Source organism: Lontra canadensis, unplaced genomic scaffold (assembly GCF_010015895.1).
Source record: "Lontra canadensis isolate GAN:19392208 unplaced genomic scaffold, GSC_riverotter_1.0 scaffold95, whole genome shotgun sequence".
Lineage (NCBI taxonomy): Eukaryota > Metazoa > Chordata > Mammalia > Carnivora > Mustelidae > Lontra > Lontra canadensis.
In genome coordinates, this window is record NW_022631089.1 from 5859156 (window position 1) to 5886168 (window position 27013).

At 38.6% G+C, this 27013-nt stretch overlaps 1 protein-coding gene across 2 annotated transcripts in view; it reads left to right on the forward strand.

Annotated features, from left to right (window-relative positions):
- Positions 1 to 27013, forward strand: part of DIAPH3 (diaphanous related formin 3) — a 501032-nt gene that overhangs the window by 18788 nt on the left and 455231 nt on the right. The window contains exon 2 of one of the 2 annotated variants that reach the window (XM_032836998.1): positions 8954 to 8986. The exons of the other annotated variant lie outside the window; for it this stretch is intronic. Coding sequence (XP_032692889.1) covers positions 8954 to 8986 — 33 coding nt within the window. The remainder of the gene's footprint in view (positions 1 to 8953; positions 8987 to 27013) is intronic. 2 annotated transcript variants of the gene reach the window in all.

A 27013-nucleotide genomic window follows, 5' to 3' on the forward strand; every position in this document is an offset into this window, starting at 1 on the left:
CAGTCAGAGCCCAGAGAAGAAATAAAAACATTGGTGGAACAATCTAACAGGGGAATTGCTTACAAAAGTGTTGGAGGGGAAAGAGCAAAGAGGGCATGCTGCCCGAGAGGGACCCTGTGGCGGGACTCAGATATCTGTGGGCACTTGGCTCTTTGTTGACCCCTTGGGGGAGGACCCCCTAGGGCTGGGGCTCAGACTCCTGTGGGGTCTGAGGGGTTATGTTGTAATTCAACCGCTGTAACTAAAAATTTTTTTAACTTTTTCCAAACATGCTTGGCTATTCCTTTGACTACTTCTGCCCCCGCCCCCCCTATCCTCTAGTCCTGTATTTGAAAAGTTTTGTTAATGCAGTAGAACTAGGTGAGTTGGTCCAAAAACTGCCTTTGTGGGCTTTACAGTGTTTTGAGAGTATTTCTAATATTTCTTAGTAAATAACGCCTGGCAACAAGCCCCTTAAGGAGCCCTGAAGGAAATGGTTGAGAATAGCCACTGTTCCTTCCATTCCCTCTGGGGCATTCCGTCTGGGGCGTCTTGTATCTCTTGTATTCAACTGTTGTTTATTGGTTAAGTTGATTATTCATAGCATGTTTTTGTATTTTTTGTATTTGTGACTGTTCCCTAAGAGGAATAAAAAAGCCCCTGGCCTTAAAGTGCTCTGGTGTCCACCTGCTGCGGCTCCCTCCCTTTCTTCTGTCTTGTTTGCTGTAGCTGTACTGGTCCCTGTTCCTTGAGCGCCCCAGACTTGCTCCATTCTGGGGGCTGCTTTTCCTCTGAGCTCCTTTCCTCCATGTCCACACAGCAACCCCCTTAGTCCGCTTTCAGCTCTGCTCCAGTTCCACACTCCCTGTCAGACCTCTGCCGGCCCAGTTCCCCACATTTAAAATTGCAAACTGCAGACGCTCCCGCCTGGCTTCCTAGCCTCCCCTCGCCTTGCTTGGCTTTTCGTTTTAGCATAACAAGCGTCACCTTCTAACATCCTCTGTAACTTATTTATGGTGTTTACGGTCTCTTCCCCAAGAGAAGGAAAGTTCCTTTAGGACGGGAGTCCTTGTTTTATTTACCAGTGTACTCCTTGTCAAGAATATAGTAATGTTTAATAAACATTTGCTGAGTGCCTGCCTTCAGATTCTGTTATGCTGTCAGAAGAGGAAATTTTCTGTTTTAGGTTTTCCCCGAATCATGGCTGAAGATGAATGTGACTTCAGTCTTCCATCTTGGTTATAATGTTTGCCTGTTAATAGCATGTATTTAACCAGATATAGTTAGCAAGGAGTGATTGCTTTTCCTTCTGGTCGCCATTGAACAGCTCTGATGTGTGCTGCCCTCACTGTCTCTCACCGCGGTTATTGTCTTGCTGCTCTTTTGGTTTTAAGCTTCTCTGGGCAGGGACTGAGTCCTCTTCATTTTTGACATACTGTCTTGCCCCATGTTAGCAGCCTAATCATGCAGTAGAACGATTAGGAGTAGGAGATTAGGTTTTTGCTTAAAATCCTAAATCCTGTTTTATTTTGGTACCATGTCCTTCTTTGCATGAAAAAGTTACCAGGTGAGTGGTATTTACCTTAACATTCTCAACATAGCATGAGATCGTTTACATTTACAATAAAGAAAAATGATAGATTTCTTTTATCTCTGCCATTAATAAGTGTCATAAAATAGAAAAATAAAGCTAAGTCAATATGTTATTGCCACAGAAATTGAATTTGTGTCAAAAGGATTTGTGCTTGTGATGTAGTGATTCGTATATTTTTCTTGGAATTAAGTCTCCAGCAGGTTGACAACATCAATAATTCACAAAACCAAGGAGCTTTTTGAAATTGGTTAATTTATATATGTGAATTACAAAACCAGTGAATAATGTGCTTAATGTATTCTGACATATTTGCAAATATGCATTAAAAAAACCCAGTCTGTGTTTACAATATTAGATTTTTTAGATTTTTTTTTAACTTCATACATTATTATTTGAAAAGGAGCTTATCTATATTTTCTGCTTGGTATGGAAAGTATTATCCATAGTAATGTAAAAAAGCTTTTCTCATTATAAAAATAAATAAGCTTATTCTAGACAACTGGGAATATAGAGGAAAATGTGGGGGAAAAAATTGCTCCAAATCCCACAATCCGGATATATAAAATTAAAAATAGTTCCTGTCTTTTTCTCCCATAGGAGTGTTTATTAGTGGAGTTGGAATTATATTGCATATGCAATTTTAAATGCATCTTTTTTTTTATGTAACAATTGTATGCACTTTCCTATGTAATTATAGTCCAAATGGCAGGACTATAGTTATATAATCATTCCCATATTCTGGGAAGTTCTAGGTTGATGACAATTCTAGGTATTTAAGATAAACTATAGTAACAAATATCTGTGTACACACTTCTGTTTTTATCTTCTAATTCTAGAAGTAGAATTACTAGGTTAAAGAATGTGAACATAGGATTTATTTCACCAAATCCTCCTCTAAAAAGGTTCAACAGAACTTAATTTCCTTATGGTGATGCTAGAATGAAAAAAAACAAAATCCTTTTTGAACCGATAAGTGATGCATGGTGCTGTGTTAGCTTTGGGAATATTCAGGCTGCATTGGTGTCTGGATAAGACCTCTAGGAGACTGACTCATGCTCAGAAACAACTTATCTAAACTTAGTTTAGATAGGCTTCAAGGTACTCTAGGACCATTTCTGGCAGTGAATACTTTAAATACTTTTCAGCATTCTCCAGATGGCTATAAAGGTCATGGATTCTGGTGACCTAGAACCAAATCGACTTGTAGAGCTGCTCAGAGATCTGAATTGCCTTTTCTTGGACCCATTGCATAGGAGTTTTTGATGTGGTAGTAGACGTGAAAAGAACTGGAATGACTGAGGAGAACATCTTAAAATAGGTATTAAAATAAGTTCAAGCTATTACTAGAATTAGCCATTCTGTTTTTCCTTTCATTTTTCCTCACCATTGAAGTTTATTGAAGGAAAAAGAACACTGGAGTTGAGTTAGAATTAAAAAAAAAAAAAAAGAGAGACAGACTTGTTAGGTGCCCAGCTCCTGTGTTGTGTCATCTAGGAGAGAAGTTCAAGTAACAATTTGGTAATTGGTTTTTCTAGAGAGGTGGTGGTTTTCTAGCAGTTCTGTTACTGCCTTTTGATCCTTCTGAAAATGTTGAGTTTTCTTAGAAATTAATTTTTTCACTTCTATGAATGCTTGGCTGATGTCTCTTCCTGAAAGCTAATGTATCTCAAGGACTCTCCTTTCCCAAAGGAGGAATTATGGAGAAGGGAGGTTAGATTTTCTGGCGGGTGAGAGTAGAGAAGACTGGGGTAATGACCTGGTGTTTATTTTTCTGAGGTAGGCACGGTTTGGTTTTGAATAAATGAACAGATCAAAAGAAGCTGGAGAGATTTTACTCATTCTCACCTGTCCCTAACATGTCTCACCTTCTCTGCCGGGGACTAAAAATATGACCGCATGAAAAGCCAGTCAAAAGCTTTTCTTTATGTTATCAAGGAGCCAGCTCTACTCTTATCCTCGGTGCTATGAAAGCTTCAGTATTATTTTTGGACGTTTCTGAGCTGTTAAATATGGAGTCCTTGAATATTTTCACATCTAGGTATGTTGTATCGTTGCCTGGGAAATGAACCTTAGGCTCTGTAGGTGTGGTTACTGTCATGATTAGTCCTACACCTTTACATTCCTGCGGTCTTCACAATTGGCATTGACATTAAACAGGTGTGTGGGCCAGAAATGTTGTTAGGATAAAGCACGCGTTAGCATTTGGTGGAAAGGAATAATCTGGAATTGGAAACAAGTGTGAGCAGTGCATTACCATAGCATCACCACATCTTTTAAAAGAAGTTTGATCCATTTTTCCTTTTGGATGTAAATTTGTTGCGTTAGTAACCCATTAGGCACTTACTTTGACAGGCAAATAGTTTTATGTCCTGGCTTGATCTAATGAGCAAGCCTTGATCCTTTAGTACTAAATATATGCTTACAGGGTAGAATTATTGTACCTTTAGGGATAGACTAAGCATTTGAATAAATGACGCTATAATTCACCCTACCCCCCTAGAGAGTGTTGAATTCTCTTAAAACAGTACTAATTGGTGCCTCTCACTACATGGCAGTAAGACCTGTTCCAATTGTACCAGCTCAGTGTTTCTCACTTTGAAAAATATCTTGTACTTTCTACCTGTACCCTTCATTTAGCTTGTTTTGGGGACACTGGTTTTTAAGAGAGCCACCTGACAGAGAGTTTCGAATGTGTGTGGGCTCAAGGGATATTTTGTGGCTGGTGGTGGTGGAGTGCAGAGCAGTGTTTCTCATGGGGTCCTGAGCTGGTGGCTGCATTGCCACCTGGAGCCTGTGGATGCCTAAGCCCCACTTTAGACCTACTGAGTCAGAATGTTGAGAAGCCGAGACCTTGTCATCTTCTTTTACAGAGAAAATCTTGGTGTGTTCTAGTGCACACAAACAAGGTGTAAACCAGGTGGCCGAGAGGGTCTCATTGATGAAATTGGGTTTGAGTCAGGCACCTTCAGAGGCTTTAATCTTACAAGTTTTCCTCGCTAGTGATTTGTCATAATGACTTAGTTAAAGGATGTAAATTGATGAAATTAAATTGCAACAGCTAAAAATTATTTTTAAAATTGTACCATGTATTTGACTTTGACAGTGATCAGAGCTTATTAGCTTGACATTTGGTAGTGGGTGCCATGTAACTAATGACATGAATGGACAGATCCTTTGCTTCCTGCTGGTTGCAGTGTGCTATCCAATGAAAGAAAATAGAAAATTTGCTAAAAGTCTTGGGCTACAGCTTGGATTCTTCTTCTTGTCTTCTTCTTCTTTAAGTGTATGTGGACCTTGGGTTTTTATGTTGCTTTGTATTCTGTAGTTTAACTGGTCTTGTTTATTTCCTTGTAAACTAAGTTGTCTGGGGAGAGACCACTTGATATTTACAGCATTTCATACAGTGCTCTGCAAGCTCTAGATCTAAAGGTTTTGATGCCTTGCTTAAATGTGAATGTAGAGACCTATGTTCTGTATTTCTACCTTTTTTTTTTCTTCAAAAGAACATAGGATCCAAAAAAAAAAAAAAAAAAACAACAAAACAACCTATAAAGACTTTTTCTCTTTTAGTTCCAGAGTGATCCTCTTGACCATTCATCCTAGGAATTGTCATTACAGAAAACATTCCTCCCTATCTATATGAGGTGTTCTTTACTTTTTCAGGAGAAAGTAGAATTAGTAAACTGAGCAATGTAGGAACACAGAAAGAAAGGTGAGTTTTTTGGCTTGGGAAAGGAGCCCTGACGTGCTTTAATACCACACCTGAACCATTTACCGATGGTTCTGCATACAGAACTGTTTTTGAAATTATTGCCCGTTTGATTTATCCCATTGCCATAAAGCATAAATAACACCTATACAATCATAGACCAGATAACGTAACTAAAGATCACAAAATCACATTTAGGTATGAATGTTTTAGTAGGTCTAAAACTGTATGCTTTCGATTTCTGTGTATGTGTGTGGAGGTACAAATACAAAAGTTGCTATTAGGTTATTTTTAAAGTGGTCCCATCTGCTTCCGTTGAATGTTTCCATTCCCTTCTTGGTATGGGTATCAGCAAGTGCTACTTGTGAGCTGGATTGATGGGTGCAGTTCCTCCTTCCCCCAAGCAGAAGCCAGAGTAAAAAGCATTGCTGGTAGCTATCAAACAACTAACTACATTTTTTTAAGTGTCTTGGCTAGCCAGACATAAATAGTATCTTCGAGTAGCAGTAAAAAGGCAGTAACTTTTTATAATAAAGTTCTTTATTTTTTAAATTAAGGATGTCACCCTTGTAGTTTTAGATCTACTACAAAAAGGCCGAAACCCCACAGAATTACCTGAGGGTTTTATGTCTATCCTTTCCTTTCTCCTGCCCTTTGGACTTTTTAGGGAGTCTGTGATCTAAACATCGACATAATGTCCACTTCATAGAAAACTTGAACTAACTTTGCAAATATCTTACAAAAGGGTACCTCTTGATAAAACTGTACATTTTAAAACTAAGCCTTGTCTATTTTTCCTTTGGGTCGTGTTTGAAGTTGACTGGGATTGGACATTTCAGTTTTTAGGAAAAATTACTCATGCGTAGATCTATTTAAATTTTTGAGTGCTGATGGGTTTTGTAGTAGTCTTTTTCAGATTGCATGCATATAAACAAATAGTTATGCAATTTCTTTCTTTTTGAAAGCTAAATCTTGAAGTAACGCTTATTTTGGTTTCCCTGTTTTGGAATAGGAACCAAAGATTTTGGATTGGTTTTCCAGCTCATTACTCTGTTAGTCACTACCTGCGGTCCTGTCTAGTGTCCTTGAATTTGCCATCACTTCCTGCCCTACTGGTTTCTCTGGGTCTTGGTATGGATGGTGGGGAGAATTGATAGGCAGGTGCTTTCCAGAGAAGGAATAAGGAACTTGACCTTGGCTTCTTGTTTTTTCTCTCAGACTGTTGTTAGACTTCCTGAACTTGGATCCCTTTGAGTTTTCTTATCCCTGCATTATAATTCTGTCATAATTCATCACATGTTCTTTTTTGTAGAAGATTGTTTGTAATATAGCTAGTAACTGGGCATACCTATGTGCTTACATAGTTTTTAAAAAAACTAAAGCATTGAGCAAATGGAGTCCTTTTAAAAGCTAGATTCTTTAAGTTTTTATTTGAGAGAGAGAGAGAGAGAGCGTGAGCACATGAGCAGGGAGTCCAATGGGGCTCGATCCCAGGACCCTGGGATCATGACCTCAGCTGAAGGCATTCGCTTAACCGACTGAGCCACCCAGGTGCCACTAAAGCTAGATTCTCAGTGAGATGGTTTCACCATCTAAAGAAGTTTTGACCAAAAAAATTGATCTTACGTACCTTTCTTCTACATAAGGGTGACTGTTCTATTCTGAGTTGTGAGTTCAACTCTAACTGAAAGGGCTATGTAGCTTTAGACCTTCTGAGTTTTACAAAAAATGTTGTTTCTGGGTATTTACATGTTCTGTGTTTTGCATTCTGTAACCTCCACTACCCACTTTTCCTGTTTGGTATTGTACTTTCTGTATCTTTTCTGCAGTCTTTAGATCATGAATCTTCCTTTAAAAACTCTAGTTTTTAAAAATTGTTTCTTCCATTCCTTCGACGTTGCTTTTCCTCAGGCAACCCAAACTGGTATTTGGGACTGTTTCACTGAGGAAGGTGTTTTCTTTTTACCATGGTGTACTTCTCTAAACAGGATTCCAGCGGGATCCTTTTTCTGTGGCCTGACTTTTTAAGCATTAGGTCACTTAGAATGCCATTGTCTTGGTAATTGGCTGTAGTCCTCTCCTCTTGTGAGAGGAATGCAGAACGACCCCTTTCAAGTGCCATGCCCATTGGGATTGGGGTGGTATCTCTGGTGGAAGAAGAGAGATGTGTTAACCGCGGGCAGTGGGCTGGAAATCTCTGTTGGCGGAAAACTGGTGCATATAGCAGGCAGTTAGATGGAGGGGCTCCCCACACAGTCTTTCTACTGCTCCTTTTCCTGCAAACTTGAAAGCCATGTAGTCTGGTGTCTAATTGTAGTAATGGCCTCTGGGAGGAGACTGTGACCCTAAGTACCTCAGAAATCTTAATAGTTCTTCCCAGGGGTATACCCACTCTTAAGTACTTCTGTACTTGTTATTTTCAAGGACTGAAGGTAATATTGAAGACAACTTCTAGCCCAGAATTAAATACCAGTTAATTCAGTACTCTCCTTTCTTCCCAATTGAACAGAGCGTTTAGGTTAGAACCTAGTGGTGGGGCTGTTAAGTGTGGTCGGTTAGTTACTCAGCTTTGGTTATACACAAAGCTTTTTCTGGGCCCCTCCAGTTACTGCATTCCTTGCCCTAGAGGAAGGAACGTCTTGGTCAAAGAGCAAGAGAATCTGGGATAGTGATTTGTTCTGTACAATTTTTTAATCTGTATCATCCTTCAGGTAGCTTGATGAGCATAAAGATGTATTCCGGTATACAAATAATGAATTACAAATTTCATCCCATCCGCGTTGAATTCAGTGCCACTCAGGCTGTTAGATGATGAATGCTAACACATGTTCTTTTATACTTCTAAAATCGGTTCTATTTAGGAATGCACTTGACCCTTTCTCTGCCCTTTTAAATGGTCTAATGCTACTGAATAAGACAAGGAAGCATTGGAAATTGATTCCGGCTCCTTGAATACAAAATCTTGCCTGACTCCGGAATTTATAAAACTTAGATTTCTGGTTGTCTTTTTTTCCCCTAAATACTTTTTCTTTTGAACACCACTTTGTAAGAAACTAATTTATTCACTTTGTAAAGTGGCCTTATGTTTGTCTAGCAGGGAAATCAGCAAAAGGGTTCTCAAAGAAGCTAGCAATGAAATTGAAAAGTGTCTACTGTCACCACTGGTGATAAATCAAACTGATGTTAAAGATGCAAATAGTCATTCCAGTACTCTCTTCGTTACTAGAATTGTTTAAGTTAATTAAGCCAGCACAGTACTTCATTATCTACTATGCGGCATGCTAATGGTAGATTTAAAGTTTCACTGTCTTGTAGTTCAGATTTTTTTTCATGTTTTAAATCTCCCTATCCATTGTGTTCAAAGTCCATATACTTAATGGTAACAAATATTGTTAATCAGGACTATATATTTGTTGTAGCACAGGTTTCTAGTTTATCAGGTTTGCAAGTCCAAGAAATCTGGAGAAACGTTTGAAATTACACTATTCAGGGTTCCTTTTGTCTATCTTCTTGAGAAGGTGATTAAAGCAATATATAATTCATTTTTATTAGACTGTCAGGAATTTAATTACATTCAACTTAGCATTGTAGAATTTTTAAATGTATTCTATTAACTAAAATAAAAAAAGCTTTTATAAATTACTGATATGATTGGTTTCTTTCATTTGCAGCATTTAAATATTAAGACACTGACGGATGATATGGTAAGGTTATGCTCAACATTTCTTCCGTTGTGAATCTTAACTAACCATGAAATGTGGATGCCGTGCTATGCTAACACCTTTGAAACTGCTTGTTTTGGAAATATGCTGTTTTTTATAGTGCCAAAGTAAGAGGCAGAACGGATTAAAAAAAATACATGACATTTTTTGCTTTTAAATAGTAAAAGGAACTAGTTGATATGTTAATTTAAAAAATTTGTTTAATTACAAATTGTTAGTCAACTTTGAATCATTCAAATCAGCTCTCATTCTTTGGGGATGAATTGCGCACTTCAGAAAGAGGTAAAAAAAATTGCTAAAGATATTTAGCATTTTGAAATATGTAGTTGCTAATTAAAGTAAATCAGACTAAAATCTCATGCATGTATTTAAAAAAAAAATTGTTCAAAAACGAGAGAACCTTCCTATTTGTTCTGCCTATTGTTAATTATCAGTAATGAACACTTTATAGCACCGTTACAGATTTCTTGTATATTCGAGTACATGTTTTTGAGAAATAGATTTTTGAATGTAACTCGTGGCTAATGATAAGGGATAATAAGAACAACAAGGTCCACCCAAATAATAATATTAAAAAAAGTCAGCATGGTGGGACAAAGCACAGTGCCTTGTTGACCTGGTTTTGAATTTAAATTCACCTTTAATATGAAATAGGGTGCCTAGAACGTAGTAAGCCCTCAAAAAAGTGTTTGGCATCCCTGTTATCCAAAGGACTCTCTTGGGTACTTGGATAAAGTGGACATGTGGAGTTGAATGAGATCTAGATCTTGACATGCAAGATGGAAGAAATTCAATTAGAATATTCTGTTTTATTTCTCTGGGTAAGATCTAAGCAAAGAAGGTTGAGGTAAGTTTTTCTGGATAATGTTTTTCATATAACAGCATTTAGAAAGTTGTAGTGATATGGAATGCTTACAGAGAGGACATGTAATTTCTTACCTCACAAGGTAGATGTTGTCCTCATCTTGGCCCTCGGTTACACGGAGGGTCAGCTAGGTTAAGTAAGCAGTTTGCCCAAGTATGTGCAGCTGGCCAGGGGTGCAGCAATGGCTTGAATCTTGTTCCACAAAGCTCCGAAACCATATGCTTACTGTGCTGACTTAGCCTTCATATGGCTGCTTATGACTGATAATAAAACCACCTGCAATTTTTGGTTTGGACATCCATGAGAATATACAATGAAAGAATTGTAAGAGCCTTCTTAAAATAGTTCATCTAGCATATAGTTCACCCATGTAAAACGTACAACTGAATGGTTTTTGGTGTATTCAGAGTTGTACAGGCATCGCCACAATCAAATTTTAGAACATTTCCACCACCCAAAGAGAAGCCTCCTACTTATAAGCAGTCACTCATCCCCAACTCCGCCAGCCCGAGGCAATGGCCAGGCTACATAATCTAGAGACTGCCACTTCTGGACATTTCCCGTGAATGGCGTCATGATACATGAAAGCATTCGGTCACAAAAGACCGCTTTGCATCATGTTTTCAAGGGTTATCCATGTTGCGGCTTGTATCGCTACTTTGTTCCTTTCTATTGCTGAACGTGATTCTAGGACATGTGAGATTTGTTCATATTTTATGGGCACTAAGCATTTTTTTCCTCTCTTCATTTAGCTGCTGCTCTTACCCTCGTTAGGATTGACCTTGCACATTGCCAACCCACAGCCTCTACTCTAAGTTCTAGAAACAGTCCTGTTTCTTTTCTAGAGTGGCCTCAGCAGGTCATTCTGGAAGCCGCCTTGCTCTGATTGTATAAATGGGCTCCTCCTCAGTGAAGACTGTAGTTTTCTCTCTCCCTTTTGCCTCCATCCCTGCTCTACCCTCATCCTTGTAATCGGGCTTGGGAAGGTCAGAACTTTTGGGAAGTTACCATAGTGTCTTGTGTGGTATTTCTATCAAAGCAGTATATCACTCTATGATCTTCTCATCAGTTTAAACATCTTCAAGGAAGAAGCAGTATTTTAATTCCAGGTATGCTGTCTGGTACATGGTAAGCATTTTCATTAGTTTTTCATTGAAAGAACAAAAGAATGAATCCCTGTTTTTGATTACTTGCGTAGTATTGTGGTTTCCTTGGACATGGGGATAGCTTGGTCCTGGTTGGGCTTTCCAGAAATGGACCCTTGCCTTTGCACAGGTTAAAGAAGCTTTAAAAACAAAACAAAAACAAAAAACAGCTTTGGTAAGAGCTTGCTGTCAGACTTTTGACCACCTGCCTGGATCCCTGATGGTTGCCTTGTCCCTGCTTTTATCTTCAGTGTGCCCGCGAATGTTTCTTCTAGATTCCTCCTTAACCTTTTCCCCCTTGACCATCTGACTGGCCTCCCCAGCTCCCACTGCTCACTTCTGCTCTTGTACTTTAGCCTGGCTCTTGAGGGCTCAAGTCCAGGGAAGGATCAAGCAGGCAGCTGCATGCTTTGCTGTGGAGTGTAGAGAAGAAGCCTGGCTCTGCTGAATAAGAAGCTCTGAAAAGCAAACCTTACTCATCGATTGATGCACTGTGGAAAGGGCATTGGATGAGGAATCTGGAAACTCTTGTGGAAAGACCGAACTTCACCTCTTAGCTCTTTGACCTTGGCAAATTTTACTTATTTGTAAAGCAGGACTAATTATACCTTCTCTACTTTCTTCATAGAGTTCCGAGTTTTGCTTAAGCTGAAATGTGTTGAATGGTACATTCATTTCTGTCCTTTTACACCCCTTTAAAAAATATTTTCCAAAGTATAGACAGTGGGGTGATGTGATAGATCTGTAGTTGAGCCTTATGCACTGTGTCACAGACCAGCGCACAACTTGGAGGAAAGGAGGTAAGGGTAGCTGGATATCTTAGAGCCTCTGTAAAGTGTTTCTGGGGAGTTAGAGCTCAGGGAAGCATTTGCTGTGGAAGCTTTAGTGTGTGCTGCTAATGTTTTCTAATTAAAGTGGCTGCCCCACATACATGTCGCATGTGTATTCTTAATTTAGAACTTTTTAAGAAAGACTTTATTTGACAGGGAGAGGGCACAGGCAGGGGGAGAGGCAGGCAGAGGGAGAAGGAGAAGCAGATTCCTCGCTGAGCGAGCCTGATGCGGTACTGGATCCCAGGACCCTGAGATCATGACCTGAGCTGAAGGCAGACGCTTAACTGAGCCACCTAGGTGCCCCAATTTAGAACTCTTTAATGTGAGAATAGCGTGTTTTGGGCAGAACTTGAGAGAAGGTGCATAAGAATGGTGTCACCTATAGTCACATGTTTGAATGAGTATTTTAGAAACATTAAGTTGAAACATTCTGGGAAGCATTAATGTTAAAAATCCATCTCTTTTTAATTTGTCGTGATTAAGGGCTACAAAAATATTTCACGTTTCAAGTTATTTCTTGAGTTACAGTCAGGATTTCATAGAACACTGTCCGGTTGTGGGAAGAAAGTCCTGCTCTGGTGTGGAGATCCCTGGGCAGAGTTTATATACTTGAAACCATGTTCTTTCTATAAGTATTTGAGCATTCACGATGTATAAAGAGCAATGCAAGGTGAAAAAGTCGGTTAGTTTACACAACCATCCATTGTCTACATCTGGGTTGAAAAGAACTCTTTCCATGGAGAGACAAAAGGATTGAGACAAAGGCAGTGAAGGGAGCCCAGTTTGGGAAGGTAAACAGAAAGAAACTGAACGTGGATGACACGATGCTGAATTCTCCATCAGTGTGTCCGCAGAGTGTTTTTGTGGTCTAGAAGTTGTTTTAACTTGCTTACTGTCCCTCACAACTATTTGTTTAAAGTGTGGGGCTCCTGCTGATTGTCTTGTCTTTTATCTCTCCTGCAGCCCATATTACTATCATAATCTCTGGTGTGGCCTGCAGTAATGATTTACAAACTTTCTTGGCCAGGACCTATAGCAAGAAGTACCCTTCATTTTGTAGCCCAGCACACATACACATATAAATTCTCCCACAACTGAAACAATTTTATAAACAATTATTTAATGTTTCTGAGCATTGCTAACTCTTATCTTTTCCACTCTTTTCTATTGTATTTTTACTCCTCTCCATTCCATTAAAAAAAAAAAAAAAAAGTTACGGGTGCAGATCAGATCCACTGCATTGATTTCTTGTCCCACACATGGCTCACAACCGTAGCTTGAAAATGGACATTGGCTTAGACAGCAACCAGAAGAGGTCCTCTGGTCTCTCCAAGTGTCTGCTCTTTACTTTATGACCTGTGGTTGAAAGTGGAAGTCTGGGTTCAGGTGCTAGTTCTGCCACTTACTAGCAGTGTGAATGGGCAGGACTCATTTAGCTGTGGAGCCTTGGTATCCTTGGTGATCGAGCTTTTTAAGGGAGAAATACTGCCAACATGCTTGGTGAACTATACATTCACCGTACTAGTGGTATAGGTAGGAATATGCCTTTTTTTTTTTTTTTTTTTTGAAGAAAGAGGAAGGATTTACTTAGAACATAGTGCACCAATTTTATGGGTGTAACCTGATGAATTTTGACAAATATATGCGATCATGTATACATGATGATTATGATAGAAAAGCTTTCCATCACCCTCAAAAGATTCCCTTTGTGCTTTTTATGGTCAATCCTTCCTGCCCTCCCCCAACCTCCCTGCTCATTTTGGTTCTTGGGAATCATGAATCAGCTTACTGCACTACACAATTCAGTTCCTAGGATTTCATATAAATGGAGTGTCTGGCTTCTTTTACTTAGCATAACGCTTTTGAGACCCCTCTTGTGCTTTGGTGTATCAGAAATTTGTTCTTTTTATTAATGAATAGTATTCCATTGTTTGGTCATACTACAGTTTCTATATTCAGTAGTTTGGGTCTCTAGTTCCTGGGGACTGAATAAAGCTATGAACATTTGGGTATAGTTCTTGTGGGCTGGTTTTCATTTTGGAAGGGGAATCAGGTGGTAACTATGACTAACTTTATAAGAAACTGACAAATTGTTTCCCCTAATGACTAATGATGTTGAGCATCTTTTACTGTGCTTATTTGCTATTCCTATCTTGTAATGTCAATCACAAGATACAGGGCCATTCAAATCATTCTTGAGTGGGCTTTGGGCTTTCAAGGAATTTTTTCATATCTGTATTTTGAATTAGGTTTTTGTGATATTTCCTTATCCTTTTATATATAGGATCTTTATTGATTTTTTTTCCCCCCCTTTCTAATCCTGATTAGTAACTTGTCTTCTGTCCACCCACCTTCCCCCCGCCTGCTATTTAGTCTGGGTAGAGATTTGTCAATTTTATTGATCTCAGAAAAACAGTTTTAGGTTTCATTAATTTCTGGATGATAACTTTGCTTTTATCTTTCCTTTTTCCTTAATCTTTTTATGGTTTCTTAAAGTAGAAATTTACATAATTGATTTGAGGCTTTTGCTTCCTAATATAAAAAAAATTACACTATAAATTTTCCTCTGAGAGCTACTTTAGCTGTATCATTTTCTGAATATTCAAAATATCTTCTAATTTCCTGTTGATTTCTTTTTTAACCCATTGGTTATTCAGATCTGTGTTTAACTTTTAAATATTTGACTTTTCCTGATCATTCTGTTACTGACTTAAAACTTAATTCTCTTGTGACCAGGGACCATAGTTTGTATGACTTCAATCATTTTCATTTTTGAGTCCTCTCTTTCCAGAATGTGGTCTGTCTTTGTGAATGTTACGTGTACATTCTGCTTATTTTAGAATTAGTCTATAAGTCCTATTGGTTGAGAGTGTTGTTCATATATTCTGGATTTTTCTGTTCACTTGTTCTAATAATTGAGAGAGAAGAGGGAAGTTTCCAACTATAATTTTGGATTTTTATTTCTCTTTTCAGTTATATAAGTTTTGCTCCATATATTTTAAAGCTCTGCAATTAAGTGCATATACACTTGGGATTGCAGTAAATCTTTCATCATTATGAAATGACTACTTTTATCCCCAGTAATATTCATTAAATTATAGTCTTTGGAAATTTACTAGATTTATTGGCTATACTTGATATAGTTATTTCCTTCCTCTTTGGACAAATATTTCTTGTTTTTAGGGACAGAAACTTTATTGATTTTTGTATCCCTATGACCTTTTTCTATTTTGTGTGGTTTTCCCCTGCCTGTCTTAAACTATTATTTATCAGGTTTCTTTCTTTCAGCCACTGCTCTCCTCTGTGTATAGTACTGGACTGGGGTGATCCCCTTAGTCCATGTCTTTGTCTATGACCTTTAAGTTGAGACCTATTACTGCATTGGCCTACTGAATACCTTTGTATGGATGTCTTATCTGTACTTGAAACTCTACATGCCCCACATGAAACCTTTGACTTTCTTTCCTCTTAAGCTTGTTTCTGTTGCTATATTCTCATAGAAGGTAGCTTCTTGATGATGATTTCTTGAATCTATTTCCTTTTCTCTATTCCTTCTATCAGAACATAAGGCTCCCTATCTCTTGTCAGGATTTCTAAGAAACTTTGTTGCTCCCTAAAAAGTCAGCTTCCTGCACACCACGCTGACCCATCTAAATTATATATCTGACCATATTTTACCTCATTTGAAACTGCTTAGGTGCACCTCTTATCTATAAGTCAAGCCCGAGCTCTTTAATATAACCTATAAGGCCTTTATGGTAGGACCCTGCCTCTCTAACTTGATAGGCATTTCTTAGTCAACATAAAGACCCTCTAATTGTTAGCTTTATGCTAAGTAGTGTTCCAAATGTTAGCTTTATAAATACTTAATGCCCCCTTAGAAGCTTGTGAAAATTACTAGTCCCATTTTGAAAAATGGCAAAACTGAGCAAGAGAGATTTAATAACTTGTTCAATGTCATGGGGGCGGTGAGAAAAGACTATGACAGTCTGATTTCAGAGAACATGGTCTTTACCAAAAAAGTTATATTGCTTTTTAAATACTATTCCTTTCTCCACTGAGAGTGCCAGTATAAAATCTCAAAGTATATTTCTTGTTTTCTAGTTTTCCCCCTTGAAGCCATTTGTATGAGACTTCTGACTTTTAAATTGATAAGGAAAAATTGTATCCTAGTCATTGATCTTAATTCTGAGAATTACAATTATAAAAATATTCTAAGAAGTTTTCTATAATTAGAAATGAGTTATTTTTAGGATTTCCAGTAAACAAAACTGAGAGACCTTTATGTGTGCGAATGAGAGATGTCAACGAGTAAAGGATATGAATCTCTTTTTTTTCTTTTTTTTTTTTTAATTGTAAAAGACATGGGAAAACTCTGTATGGGAAACCAATTCACGGATCTAGTAATGGCCTTCGAGCCATTGGTCTTGGAAGCCATTGAAGGTAACACCTGGGTGTGGGTTCTGATGAGTGCTTTGAGAGGCTTTCATTGTTCTCTGTTGGCCCTGTGACTGACTCAATATAACAGCTACCAGATGACTCCAGCGTGTTCCTAAGTGTGTTATTTGAGTGTGATCTGCTCAAAGAAGAGTTGCCCAGATGAATATGTTTAACAGGACTGTGTTTGGCCTACCTGCAGAGATTCTTGGATCTACCTAGATGTGACCTCCCTTGTGGGATAAATGCTAAATTGGACTTTGTACTTATGAAAGAAAATAATCATTTTATCTGATTATGTGCCTCACCTGCAACTCACTTAGCAGAACATAAATCATCAACTTTAAAAAAAGAGCTTAACTTAAAAGGATTACTTAAATTTTCTTTATTGGCCTAATGGGACATAAAACTTCCTGTACTATAATTTAAGTTCATTTTGCATTTTTATGAACTTCTATTTTCCTTGGTACGTTTAAAAACCGTGAATAATAATGCAGAGAGTATGGTATTTTCCAGTTTTTCTTTGAAATGATATATTCAAAAGAAACTTTTCTTTGTGAAGTAGATAAACCAGCATGGCCTGGGACAATTGAATGTATGTGGTGAAATACATCAAGTAAGTTCTATAAGCTTAAATTATTCACTAAGTCAGGTGAGCCTTTCTGAGCCCATTAATATGAGTTAATTAGAGCTTCCTGTACTTAGGTTTTCAGTAGTAACACTTAAGTACTGTCTTAGAACCTTTAAATATTTATGGGATAGTTTAGAGAGCTCCTACTCAAATCAGTAGAAACTTGGGAATAAGATCAAGAGCTCTCAGAGTTGAATATACTAAGATGTAGTGGGTGTGCAGACTTGTTTATTCATCCTTTCTCCCTTCATTCATTAAGCATTTGAGTGGTTAGTACTGTTAGAGGAATACAAAGATAAATATGACGGTCTCTGCCTCTGGGAACAGTGGGAAAGGAGATGTGTATACAGTTTACCGTTGTATAGGTATACAATAATGCTGTTCCAGGCCCATTGCGCTGTATTTAGTGTTCACTGGAAGTGTAAGGTCAGCTTTGATGTTGGGAGAAGACTTGGTAGAGAAGGTGACTTTTCCGCTATTTCTGAAGCACAAGTTGGAATCTAAGCTGGCAGAAGTTGTAGTGATTTTTTACTCTGGTAATTTTACTTCCTGGATACTAACTGAGTGGATTCCTAATGGAAATGTTGGGTTGGCAAAAAGCAATTGTTGATGTTTTTGGGAAATTTTGTTTATCGGTATTACTCATCTATGTCTTCTAAAAGGTGTAATATTTATCTACAGAGCTAATTTATATTTCCTTTTATGTGTATAGTATTTGCATATAAGAAATTAGAATCGTATTTAAAGATGTGAGTAGGTATAACTTAGGGATTGTTTTGAATATTCTTTTTAAGTGACTGTTTTTTCCTTTGAGTGGGTATTTTTCTTCTCACGTGGTGTTGCATTACAGAAGTCAAGGTTGTGTTCAGTCTAGGGGACCAATACTCAAAGGATCAGTGTCGGGAAGAGTCTAGGTTATTTTCAGTATATAAAACCATAACACTTGGAGTTCTTCCTGATATTGTTGGGAAGGAATTGGCAAAGCAAGAAGCAATGGCTTGTATCCCAGACATGGAAGATAGAAAGCTATTTATTATTCACTTAACAAAAACGAATAGAACACCCACTATATGCTTGGACGATGTGGAATTCTAGGAGTAGGTCCAGTAGTGAATAAAAAATAATTCTGTTCTTATACCCTGGTTGAGTAAACTTATGATAGAGGTAGTTTCAGAATAGTGTTGTTACTACGTAATGGCAGGCACCAGACTTGTGGGCATCTTGCCCAGTCTTGAGTTGGGAAGGCTCCTACCTAAGATGGAGTTAACTGAGAGCTGAAGAAGGAGTTGAAATGAGCCAGATTAAGGGGATGGGATAGGAGTTGTGGTTGTGGATAGGTTTTAGGCACAGGGAACAACATGCACTTTTAAGAGACTCTGGCTTTTTCATTACATCTGGATCCTACAACGTAAGAGGGCTGGAGTGGTAAAGAGATTGTCTGGAGTGAAAGTGCAGTTCAGACCTTCTTGAGCCATGGTAAAATTGGAATGTCCTTCTCTGAATAATGGGGATGCAAAGGTTGAAAGTTTTTAAGCATAGGAGTGAGGGGCTGGTTTGGATTTGCATTTCAGTAAGATAAAAATGATGTTAATATAAAGAGTAGCTCAGAGTGTTTGGGCATAGCAGACTTAGAGGAAAGTGAGGAGGCTGTGGCTGTTGTCCAGGTGTCCAGAGGCAGGACAGTGGCAGTAGGGACAGAGAGAAGATGATTTAAGAGGAATCGGTCCGTATGGTTTCATGATTTGTTTCCTTATTGGTTTTCATTATTACTATAATTCAGATGATTTTCTGTTGAAAATCAGAAAGTCATAGCCCATCCATATCAGCACCTAGATGCCTCTCTGACCATCCAGGTCCATTTATTCTTTTTCTCTGATATCCTCTCCCAACTCCTCTGGTCTTCTCAAGCCCTCCTACTTTGCCCGTTGGCAGTCAAAGCCTGTCTTTGAATGTTTGTTTTTCCTTCTTGCTCTAATTGAAACCTAGAAGTTCTTTGAAGACTTTTCATTCCTGTTAGCTTCTTCCTTCAAAAGCTTCTAGCTCTTTTTGAGCATTTCTGGTGCAGTTCTCCTGGTTGGTCTCAACTTGAGGTCTTGTAGTTTCTGCCACCAATGCATGAAAGGCATTAGAACTTGAGTTGTTTACTTTCTCACCTTGATTTCTGTTATTCTGTACCTACCAGGGGTTCTTAAACTGCAGGCCATGGACCACCAGGGGTCTGTAGTAAAATGCATGGTGTCCTTGAACTAGAAGAGAAAAAAAATTAATTTCTTTATCTTCATTAATCTTTAAGTAAAACTTAGGGTTTTTTTTTATTTAATTATGAATGTAGGTGAAAACAAATTCCAAACACACACATACAGTAGGATTTGACCTGTGAATTTATTATACCACAGAAAACAGATACATTCAGAGCACATTAGTGATTGAAGATACTTCAAAAGGTGGTTTGTGTTCAACACTACGTTGAAATTAGATTTCCTATTATCCATGTTCTATTGATGAGTTCATGAAGACCTACTACTATAAAATTTTAAAATATTTTCATAATACTGTTTTTGTTATTATCCCTATTTTAGTCATTTAAAAGTATCCTGTGAGGAGCTCTGTATTAGTCTTCTGTTGTTATATAATTATCCTAAAGCTGAGGGGGTTAAAACAAAAATAAATATATAACAATTCAGTTTCTTGGGTCTAAACTTTGGAAGCAGCTTAGTGGGATAGTGGTGGTTTGAGGTCTTCCATGAGATTGTAAGCACAACCTTGGCTCAGGCTGCAGTCATGCTAAGTCTTGCTGGGGCTGGAGAATCCATTTATAGGGTGTTCACTTCTGACTGGGAAGTTGGTGCTGGTAGTTGTTGGGGGCCTCCGTTTTTTCCTGTGTGGGCATCTTCAGTGGCAGCTCTGCAACAGTTGGCTATAGAAGGCATACTGCATATTGTAATTTATTTTATTTTATTTTAAAAGATTTTATTTATTTATTTGACAGAGACACAGTGAGAAAGGGAACACAAGCAAGGAGAGTGGGAGAGGGAGAAGCAGACTTCCACTGAGCAGGGAGCCCGATGTGGGGCTTGATCCCAGGACTCTGGGATCATGCCCCAGCCAAAGGCAGACGCTTAATGACTGAGCCACCCAGGTGCCCCTGCAATTCATTTTCAAGGAATTTTAATAACCTAGTGAGTATGCTTCTCATTGAATAAGATAAGCTATGAAATTTAAATGTGAATAAATTACTGTAGGTAGGTACATTTCTTAGGGGGTATGATGGTAAACTTTCTTGTCAAAGCCTCTGGCTAAGGAACGTCTTAGAATTTCACTAAAACCTAAATATAAGGGCAGGAAGGGCCATTTCTAACACTGAGGGCTATTAAAGTTAGAGTGTTATAGTGGGTGGCTTGGTGGGAATTGTTCCTGAGTGCTAGGATGTGGCCTCAGACTGGGATGGTTAGTTCTTCACACCTGCAAGGATGAATGGCCAATTTCCCATTAACAGAGTTCTATCTTAGTCCTAGTGATGGCACCAGCACTTCAGTTAAGACCATGGAACAGGCAAGCATGTCTTTGGACTGTCAACATGTACCATCTTCCATAATTCTCCCATCAGCCTCACAGGGTTCCCTGATGTATCCTCTTTTCAAGCCTCTTTTTGAGGTTCCCTCACCCCAGAATTAATCACTTATTCCTTTCCGTTGCTAGTTTATTTGGCTTATGATTTTTTTTTCTTGGGGACATCTATGTATTTTATCTTTATTTTTAGTAGCTTCTCCTGTTTTTTTTTTCTTCAGTTGGTGAGCCTCTTCAGGGACGGTACTGTATCTTATATATTTTATCCAGTAATTGCACATTCACTTACACCACGTGCTAATTGATTGCTAGCTATCTGCTAGCTTCTGTGCTGTAGGCCGAACATACAGCAGTGACTGTAACAGTTTCCTGTTGCTGTGTTAACAATTACTCCAAAACTTAGTGACTTAAAACAGCAATCGTTTAGTTTCTTGCACTTTTTCTGGGGGCAGGAATTTGGTAGTTGATTCAGTATGTGGTTTTGGCTTGGAGTCCCATGAGGCTGTAATGAAGATGTTGGCTCGAGCTATATAACTCTTACTCTCTGAGGACCTAGTAGTCCTCTGTTGCTTTATAATATATAATAAGTCATCTGAAGGTTCAGCTGGGCTTCCAATATGGCACACTCGCATGGCTGTTGGCAAGAGGTTTCTCGGCCTCTTTAGTTTCTTTAGCTCATTTTTTTGCCATGTGGACCTCCCCCAGGTCTTGAGTGCCTTCCTGGTGTGGTCTTTTTGATCTGGTCTTGGAAACCACACTCCATAATTTCCACAGTACCCTACTGTTTATACAAGTCAGAATTATTTGGGACCGTCTATAGTGACTAAGACAGTTGATGGTTTGTCTAGCATGCCCCTTATATTTTAGTGGGGAAGAGAACATCAACTTTCTCAAAATAAATGAAGAAATTACATGTTTTCATAAGTCTTGTGAAAGGACACGAAAAGGGAATAAACTGTGTGCGGTGATGATGGGGAGTACAGAATCCATTTGATAGAGTGGTCACCGAAGGCATTTCAGGTGTTAACCCGAAGCAGAAAGGTGAGAAGGAGCTTCATTTCCTATTAACAACTCTCGGGGATAGGTATTATTATGAAAGATTTAAGTAGCTTCCTTAGCTTTGACACAACAAGCAGGTGGCTGGGCAGGATCCAGAATTCAGACTCAGGAGCCCATTTTTTAATCAGCAAGTTGCTTGTGTAGTAATAAAGATAATTAAAAAGCCAAGCGATTTTAGCTGTTAGGTTTTTTTTTTTTCCTTCTCCTTCCTCAATTTTTTCTTTTTTTTTAAAGATTTATTTATTTTAGAGAGAGAGCACAAGCCAGGGGGAGGGGCAGAGGGAAGGAGGGAGGAGGGGAAGAGCGAGAGAGAGAGAGAGAGAGAGAGAGAGCGCGCGCGAGAGAGAGAAAGAGAAACAGACTCCTCCCTGAGCACAGAGCCCAGACCTGGATGCGGAAGTCCATCTCACCAACAACCCCCCCCAGAGATCACGACTTGAGTCAGACACTCAATTGACTGAGCTACCCAGGTGTCCCATCTTCTTAAATATAGTACAAGATTGCGTGAAAATTGGTAGATAATTTTAAGTAATATTTTTCTAGATTTCAGGTATGCATTCACATGGAATTGACTTATAATTACAATGAACTTTTATTTGCTTCATTCTCTTGGATTGCATGAAAATAGGTACTCCCTTTAGAGGTTCTAAGGAAGTAGATTTAGGATACTTTTTCAGGCTTTTCAAATTTAAAATGCCTAATAATTACAGTATCTTCCCTTTGTTTTAAATTTAAAAAATATCACTGCTGTTAGTATTTAAAACATTGTAAAAGAACTTTGTCACTATTATAGTGTTATACTATAGCTTAAAATCCAGATAGTTTTTTAGAGCCTGTTTTTGGTTTAATTAATTTTATTTAAACTGTAATTACTGATTATCAGTGTGAGATAATACTCAGTAGGGTGCTCATTTAACTTCCCGTGAAGATAAGTGATATTAATTTATAAAACTCTGTACACCCCAGACACAGCTGAAGCCATATTAATTAAGAGTGGTGTACCACCTCCAAACAGCATTAAAATAGAATTCTCTGGGTCTTCTGTGTGTTTAACCAGTTCTTCAGCAAAGGCAAGTCATTGATATAGTTTACCTCCTTGGGTTGTGTTTTTAGCTCAACTTCAAGAGAATTCATGTAAAATGAAAAGTAGCTATGCAAGTGCACAGATTGCGAAACCTCCCAGTGAAACTGCTGAATATAAAATAACCAACTTCTAGTCAGCATAACAGGGATTCCTATTGTGTATTTATGGACAAAATCATTTAAAACTTTTGCTCTTGGGTTCCATTGTGCCTTTAAGCAAATTGAGTAATTCCGTGAAAGAAAAATTAGGAGTGTTTCTCACACCCACCCTCATTTCTGTGTGGAGTCACAGCATCCTTCCTTGAAACAAAAACAAACCCCCACCCCACAACTTTAGAACGTTTAAAATGATTTGATGAGTAAAGTTCATTTTGTACCTAGCTTTGTCAGTAGTGCCCAGATGATGGGAATATACCCATAGGGTTCCGTAAGAGCATCACATACCTGGGGATGCTTTTACTCTAAGCCGGAGGTACTCAACAAATTCAATTAACTGTTCCAGCATAGGAGGATTGTATGTATTTTTCTCCTACTCCTATGGCTCTTTGTGCTAATTTTTCCTACCTTGCCTTTAGCTATCCTAGTGGTAATGTGTGAAATTGTTTTCCACTTGAATAAAATCCAACCTTCCCCCAGAGTTTAGGTGCTAAGCCTATGGGGGCGGTGTGCTCATTCTATTTTATAGTTGTTGTGGTACAAATTATGATGCTGTTTATTGAAACAAATGCAGCTCTACTTCTAAAAACATAATGGAATTTTTTTCATTTATGGGGTTGTATAAGTTAAATACTATGAAATTGTTATGTATAAAAGTGTTTTGGAACTCATCCTTTATTATTTAGCCAGGCAGTTTCCTTATTTTAAAAATTAAATGCAGGACGCCTGGGTGACTGAATCGGTTGAGCGTCTGCCTTCAGCTCAGGTCGTGATCCCAGGTACCCAGGATCGAGTCTCGTATCGGCCTCCTTGCCCAGTGAGGAGCTTGCTTCTCCCTCTGCCTGCCGCTCCTCCTGCTTGTGTTCTCTCTCTAAAATCTTAAAAAAAAAAAAATTTAGCAAATGCATTCAGCCTGATGCTGCCTTTCAAGCTCTGAGCACAAGTGTATAAAATACAGAAGGGGCTCAGTGACTGAGATAATCTTACAAAGTTTTGGCTCGTGGTGACATTAGAATTTTTTTGGTAACTATCACTGATGGAGCCATTGGGTTATATATTTACAAATTAACTTGTGAATTGCTTACGCTTACTATTCCCATTCATTGACGTGTTTACATTCATAATATTGATGCTGCATTAATGCGGTTTTGCTTAATTTCACTTCATTATGAGTTTAACATATTCAGCTACTTTGTGTGTGGTGTGTAGAGTCAGCATGTGTTTAACACTCAGGAATTGATCTCTGGAGAAGTTACAGCAATGAAGTAGTGATTCAGAGGACAGGGGGAGGAACCAATCCCAATTCTTAAATTTTTGGTCTAATTTTTTAAAACCAATATCAAGAATTGGGGTACTGAGGCACACAGAGTCACTTGCTTTGGGACCTCTAATCACGTGGAGACAATTGTGTATTTCTTGGTTATTTCCAAAGTAAAGGAGTATTTATGTGGTCGAGTTGGGTGCCCTTTTCTCTGCTGCTGTAACTCATTGTCCATACCTCTTGCTAAGTTTTTTTTTTAATATCCATATAGAATTGCTTCTTTATATGCTTGTCTCTGCCACTGGATTGTTACTCAGCTTGAGATGAATATAGCTTTTCCTTTTTTTTTTTTTTTTTTTAAATTATAAACATCCGATGGAGTAACATTTCTGTTCTTCGTTTTATGTATCTGGGATTCTATCTGGTGTCATTTCTTTTTTCATCCTGAAAAACTTCTTTTGACCTGTTTTGGAGTATAGGTCTGATGGAGACCGAGTCTCTTAAGTTTTAGTTGTCTAAAAGTGTTACATTCTGCTTCTATTTTCGAAAGGTATTTTTACTGATTATAGAATCCCATGATGACTGTAGTTTTCTTCCCAGGACTTTTAAAGATGCCCTTTCATTGTCTTTTGTTGTAGTTTCTGGTGAGAAATGAGTTATTTGTGTCATTTTTATCTTGTATATAATGTATCTTCATATGTCTGGCTGTGCTTTTATGGTTTGCCCTTTGCTTGGGATTTTCAGCAGCAGTAGCTAGGTGTGGGCTTGTTTGTCTGGATATTCTTCCTCCGTGGCTGTGCTTCTGGTAGTCATGAACCGATTTCTAGAAAATCAATTATTTCAGTCATTATCTCCTGAAATAGATTTCCAATATCCTTTTCTTTTTCTCGTCCTCAGTTACGCTTGTATTACAGTGCTTCACACTGTACCACAGCCCTGGGGTTCTTGGTTCTTTCATTTTTCTTTCCCTTCTTCCGTGGTGTTGGAGTTTGCATGCTTTTTCGTGGGTTTAGGTTCACCAGTTCATTTCTTAGCAGTGTTCTGGTTACCCTGAAGTTCATCTAATGAATTTTTTGTTGATACATCTTAAATTTCTAACATGTTCTTAAGATTTTATTTATTTATTTATTTGTCAGAGAGAGAGAGCGAGCGAGCGTGCATATGCACAAGCAGGCAGAGGTGGAGAGAGAAGCAGGCTCCCTGTCGAGCAAGGAGCCCAATGTGGAACTCGATCTCAGGACCCTGGGATCATGACCTGAGCCGAAGGCATCGGCTTAACCGATTGAGCCACCCAGGCATCCCTCTAACATGCTCTTAAAAATGATTTCCATGACTTTATAAATTGCCCATCTCCTACATTGTGTCTGCTTTTTATTATGTCCTCCAGAATTTTTTCAAGATTTATTTATTTATTTGACAGAGCCAGAGAAAGAGAGTGAGAGAGGGAGACAGCAAGAGCAGGAATACAAGTAGGGGGAGTGAAAGAGGGACAAGCAGTCTTCCTGCCGAGCAGGCTTTGATCCCAGGACTCTAGGATCATGACCTGAGTCCAAGGCAGACACTTAACGACTGAGCCTCCCAGGTGCCCCCTGTAGCATTTTTATAAATATCTTTTGAGATGGTGTGACCCGTGAGTCCATCATCCAGGCCATCTCTAGGTCTGCTTCTCTTTGACTCTGGGTGACACTTTCTTGGTCCTTAGCAAATTCATCAGTAGTTGATTATATGGTAGACATTTTATTTGAATACTGTGGACATAATCCTTCTAAGAAAGGGAGTGCCTTTCTTTAGGCTGCTAAAATGGGGGGGGGGACTGAGTCCATGGGGTGTCTTGTTGAGCCGGGCTTGGCAAAGCTGCCTTAATTTGAGTAGTGTCCTCTGGGCCTTCAAGGTTGTTTAGAACGAATGAGGCTCTGGTACTCTGATTTTAGCTTGACGACTGAACTATTCATTTTCAAGACTGGGATAACTCTTTCTGCTTTAAAGTTCAGATGCCCTTTTCAGGGTTAATGTAAAGTTCTTTGTGTTTTCAGTTTCTTCAGGAGATACCTTGCTAACTTGGTGTCTGCCCTTGGCCTTCAGGTGGTAGCTGCCATTTACTCGTTGAACATCCAGAATATGTTTTGGGGGCTTCTCTCCCATCTTGCGCTTAGTTCAGAGTGTTTGGGAGGACAGTCTCTTTACCTAGGGAGAGGCCTCCTAGGACACTTCATGCCTGGGGATATCTTGCCCTCCCTCCAGCTTTTGGCAGACTAACTCATGCAGTTGGTGAAGGCCTGAGGGAAAGTCTTGGTAAGTGGGTGTAGACTTGCTCCATGACTGGGGCTCCATGGAATTCCAGTTTCTCATGCCAGAACCCATGCTGTTAATAGTTCATTAAAAATTTGGCTTTTTTTTTTTTTTTTTAATCCTTGTTTAACTTCTTAGTCTGTAACATCAGGGATCAAAGCAGCTTGTCACTTCCTAGTAGTCCTTCCAGGTTTCCTTATGTCCTCAGCTGCCTGATGGGTTGAAAACAACACTAACTGTAACTTGGGAGGTTTTCTGGCTTGTTTTTGTTATGAGGATGAGAACAGTGGTGGTATTTTGTGACTACTTTCTAAATCCTGCTGGAAGCTGTCCTATTCTTAGGACTTTCATGATTAGGTCCTGTTAGACGGACCATGTGTGAATATAGTACATGGCATTTTTTTCTAGGCTTTGTATTCACAGTGAATTTGAAGATCTGTTTTGAAAGCTAAATATCTTTGCATCTTACTTAAAGAAATCCTATTTCTTTTGTGAACTAATACTGCGACTTTTTGTCCTTTTAAATTCAGTATTTTGTATCCCATTTCTCTACTGGGCTATACTAGCGCTATCCAGTAGAATTTTCTGTTGGAAATGCTCTTCATGTGCTTTGACCAGTATGAGGGCCAACAGCCACATGTGGCTCTTGAGGGCTTGACATGTGGCTGGTGCAACTAAGAAAC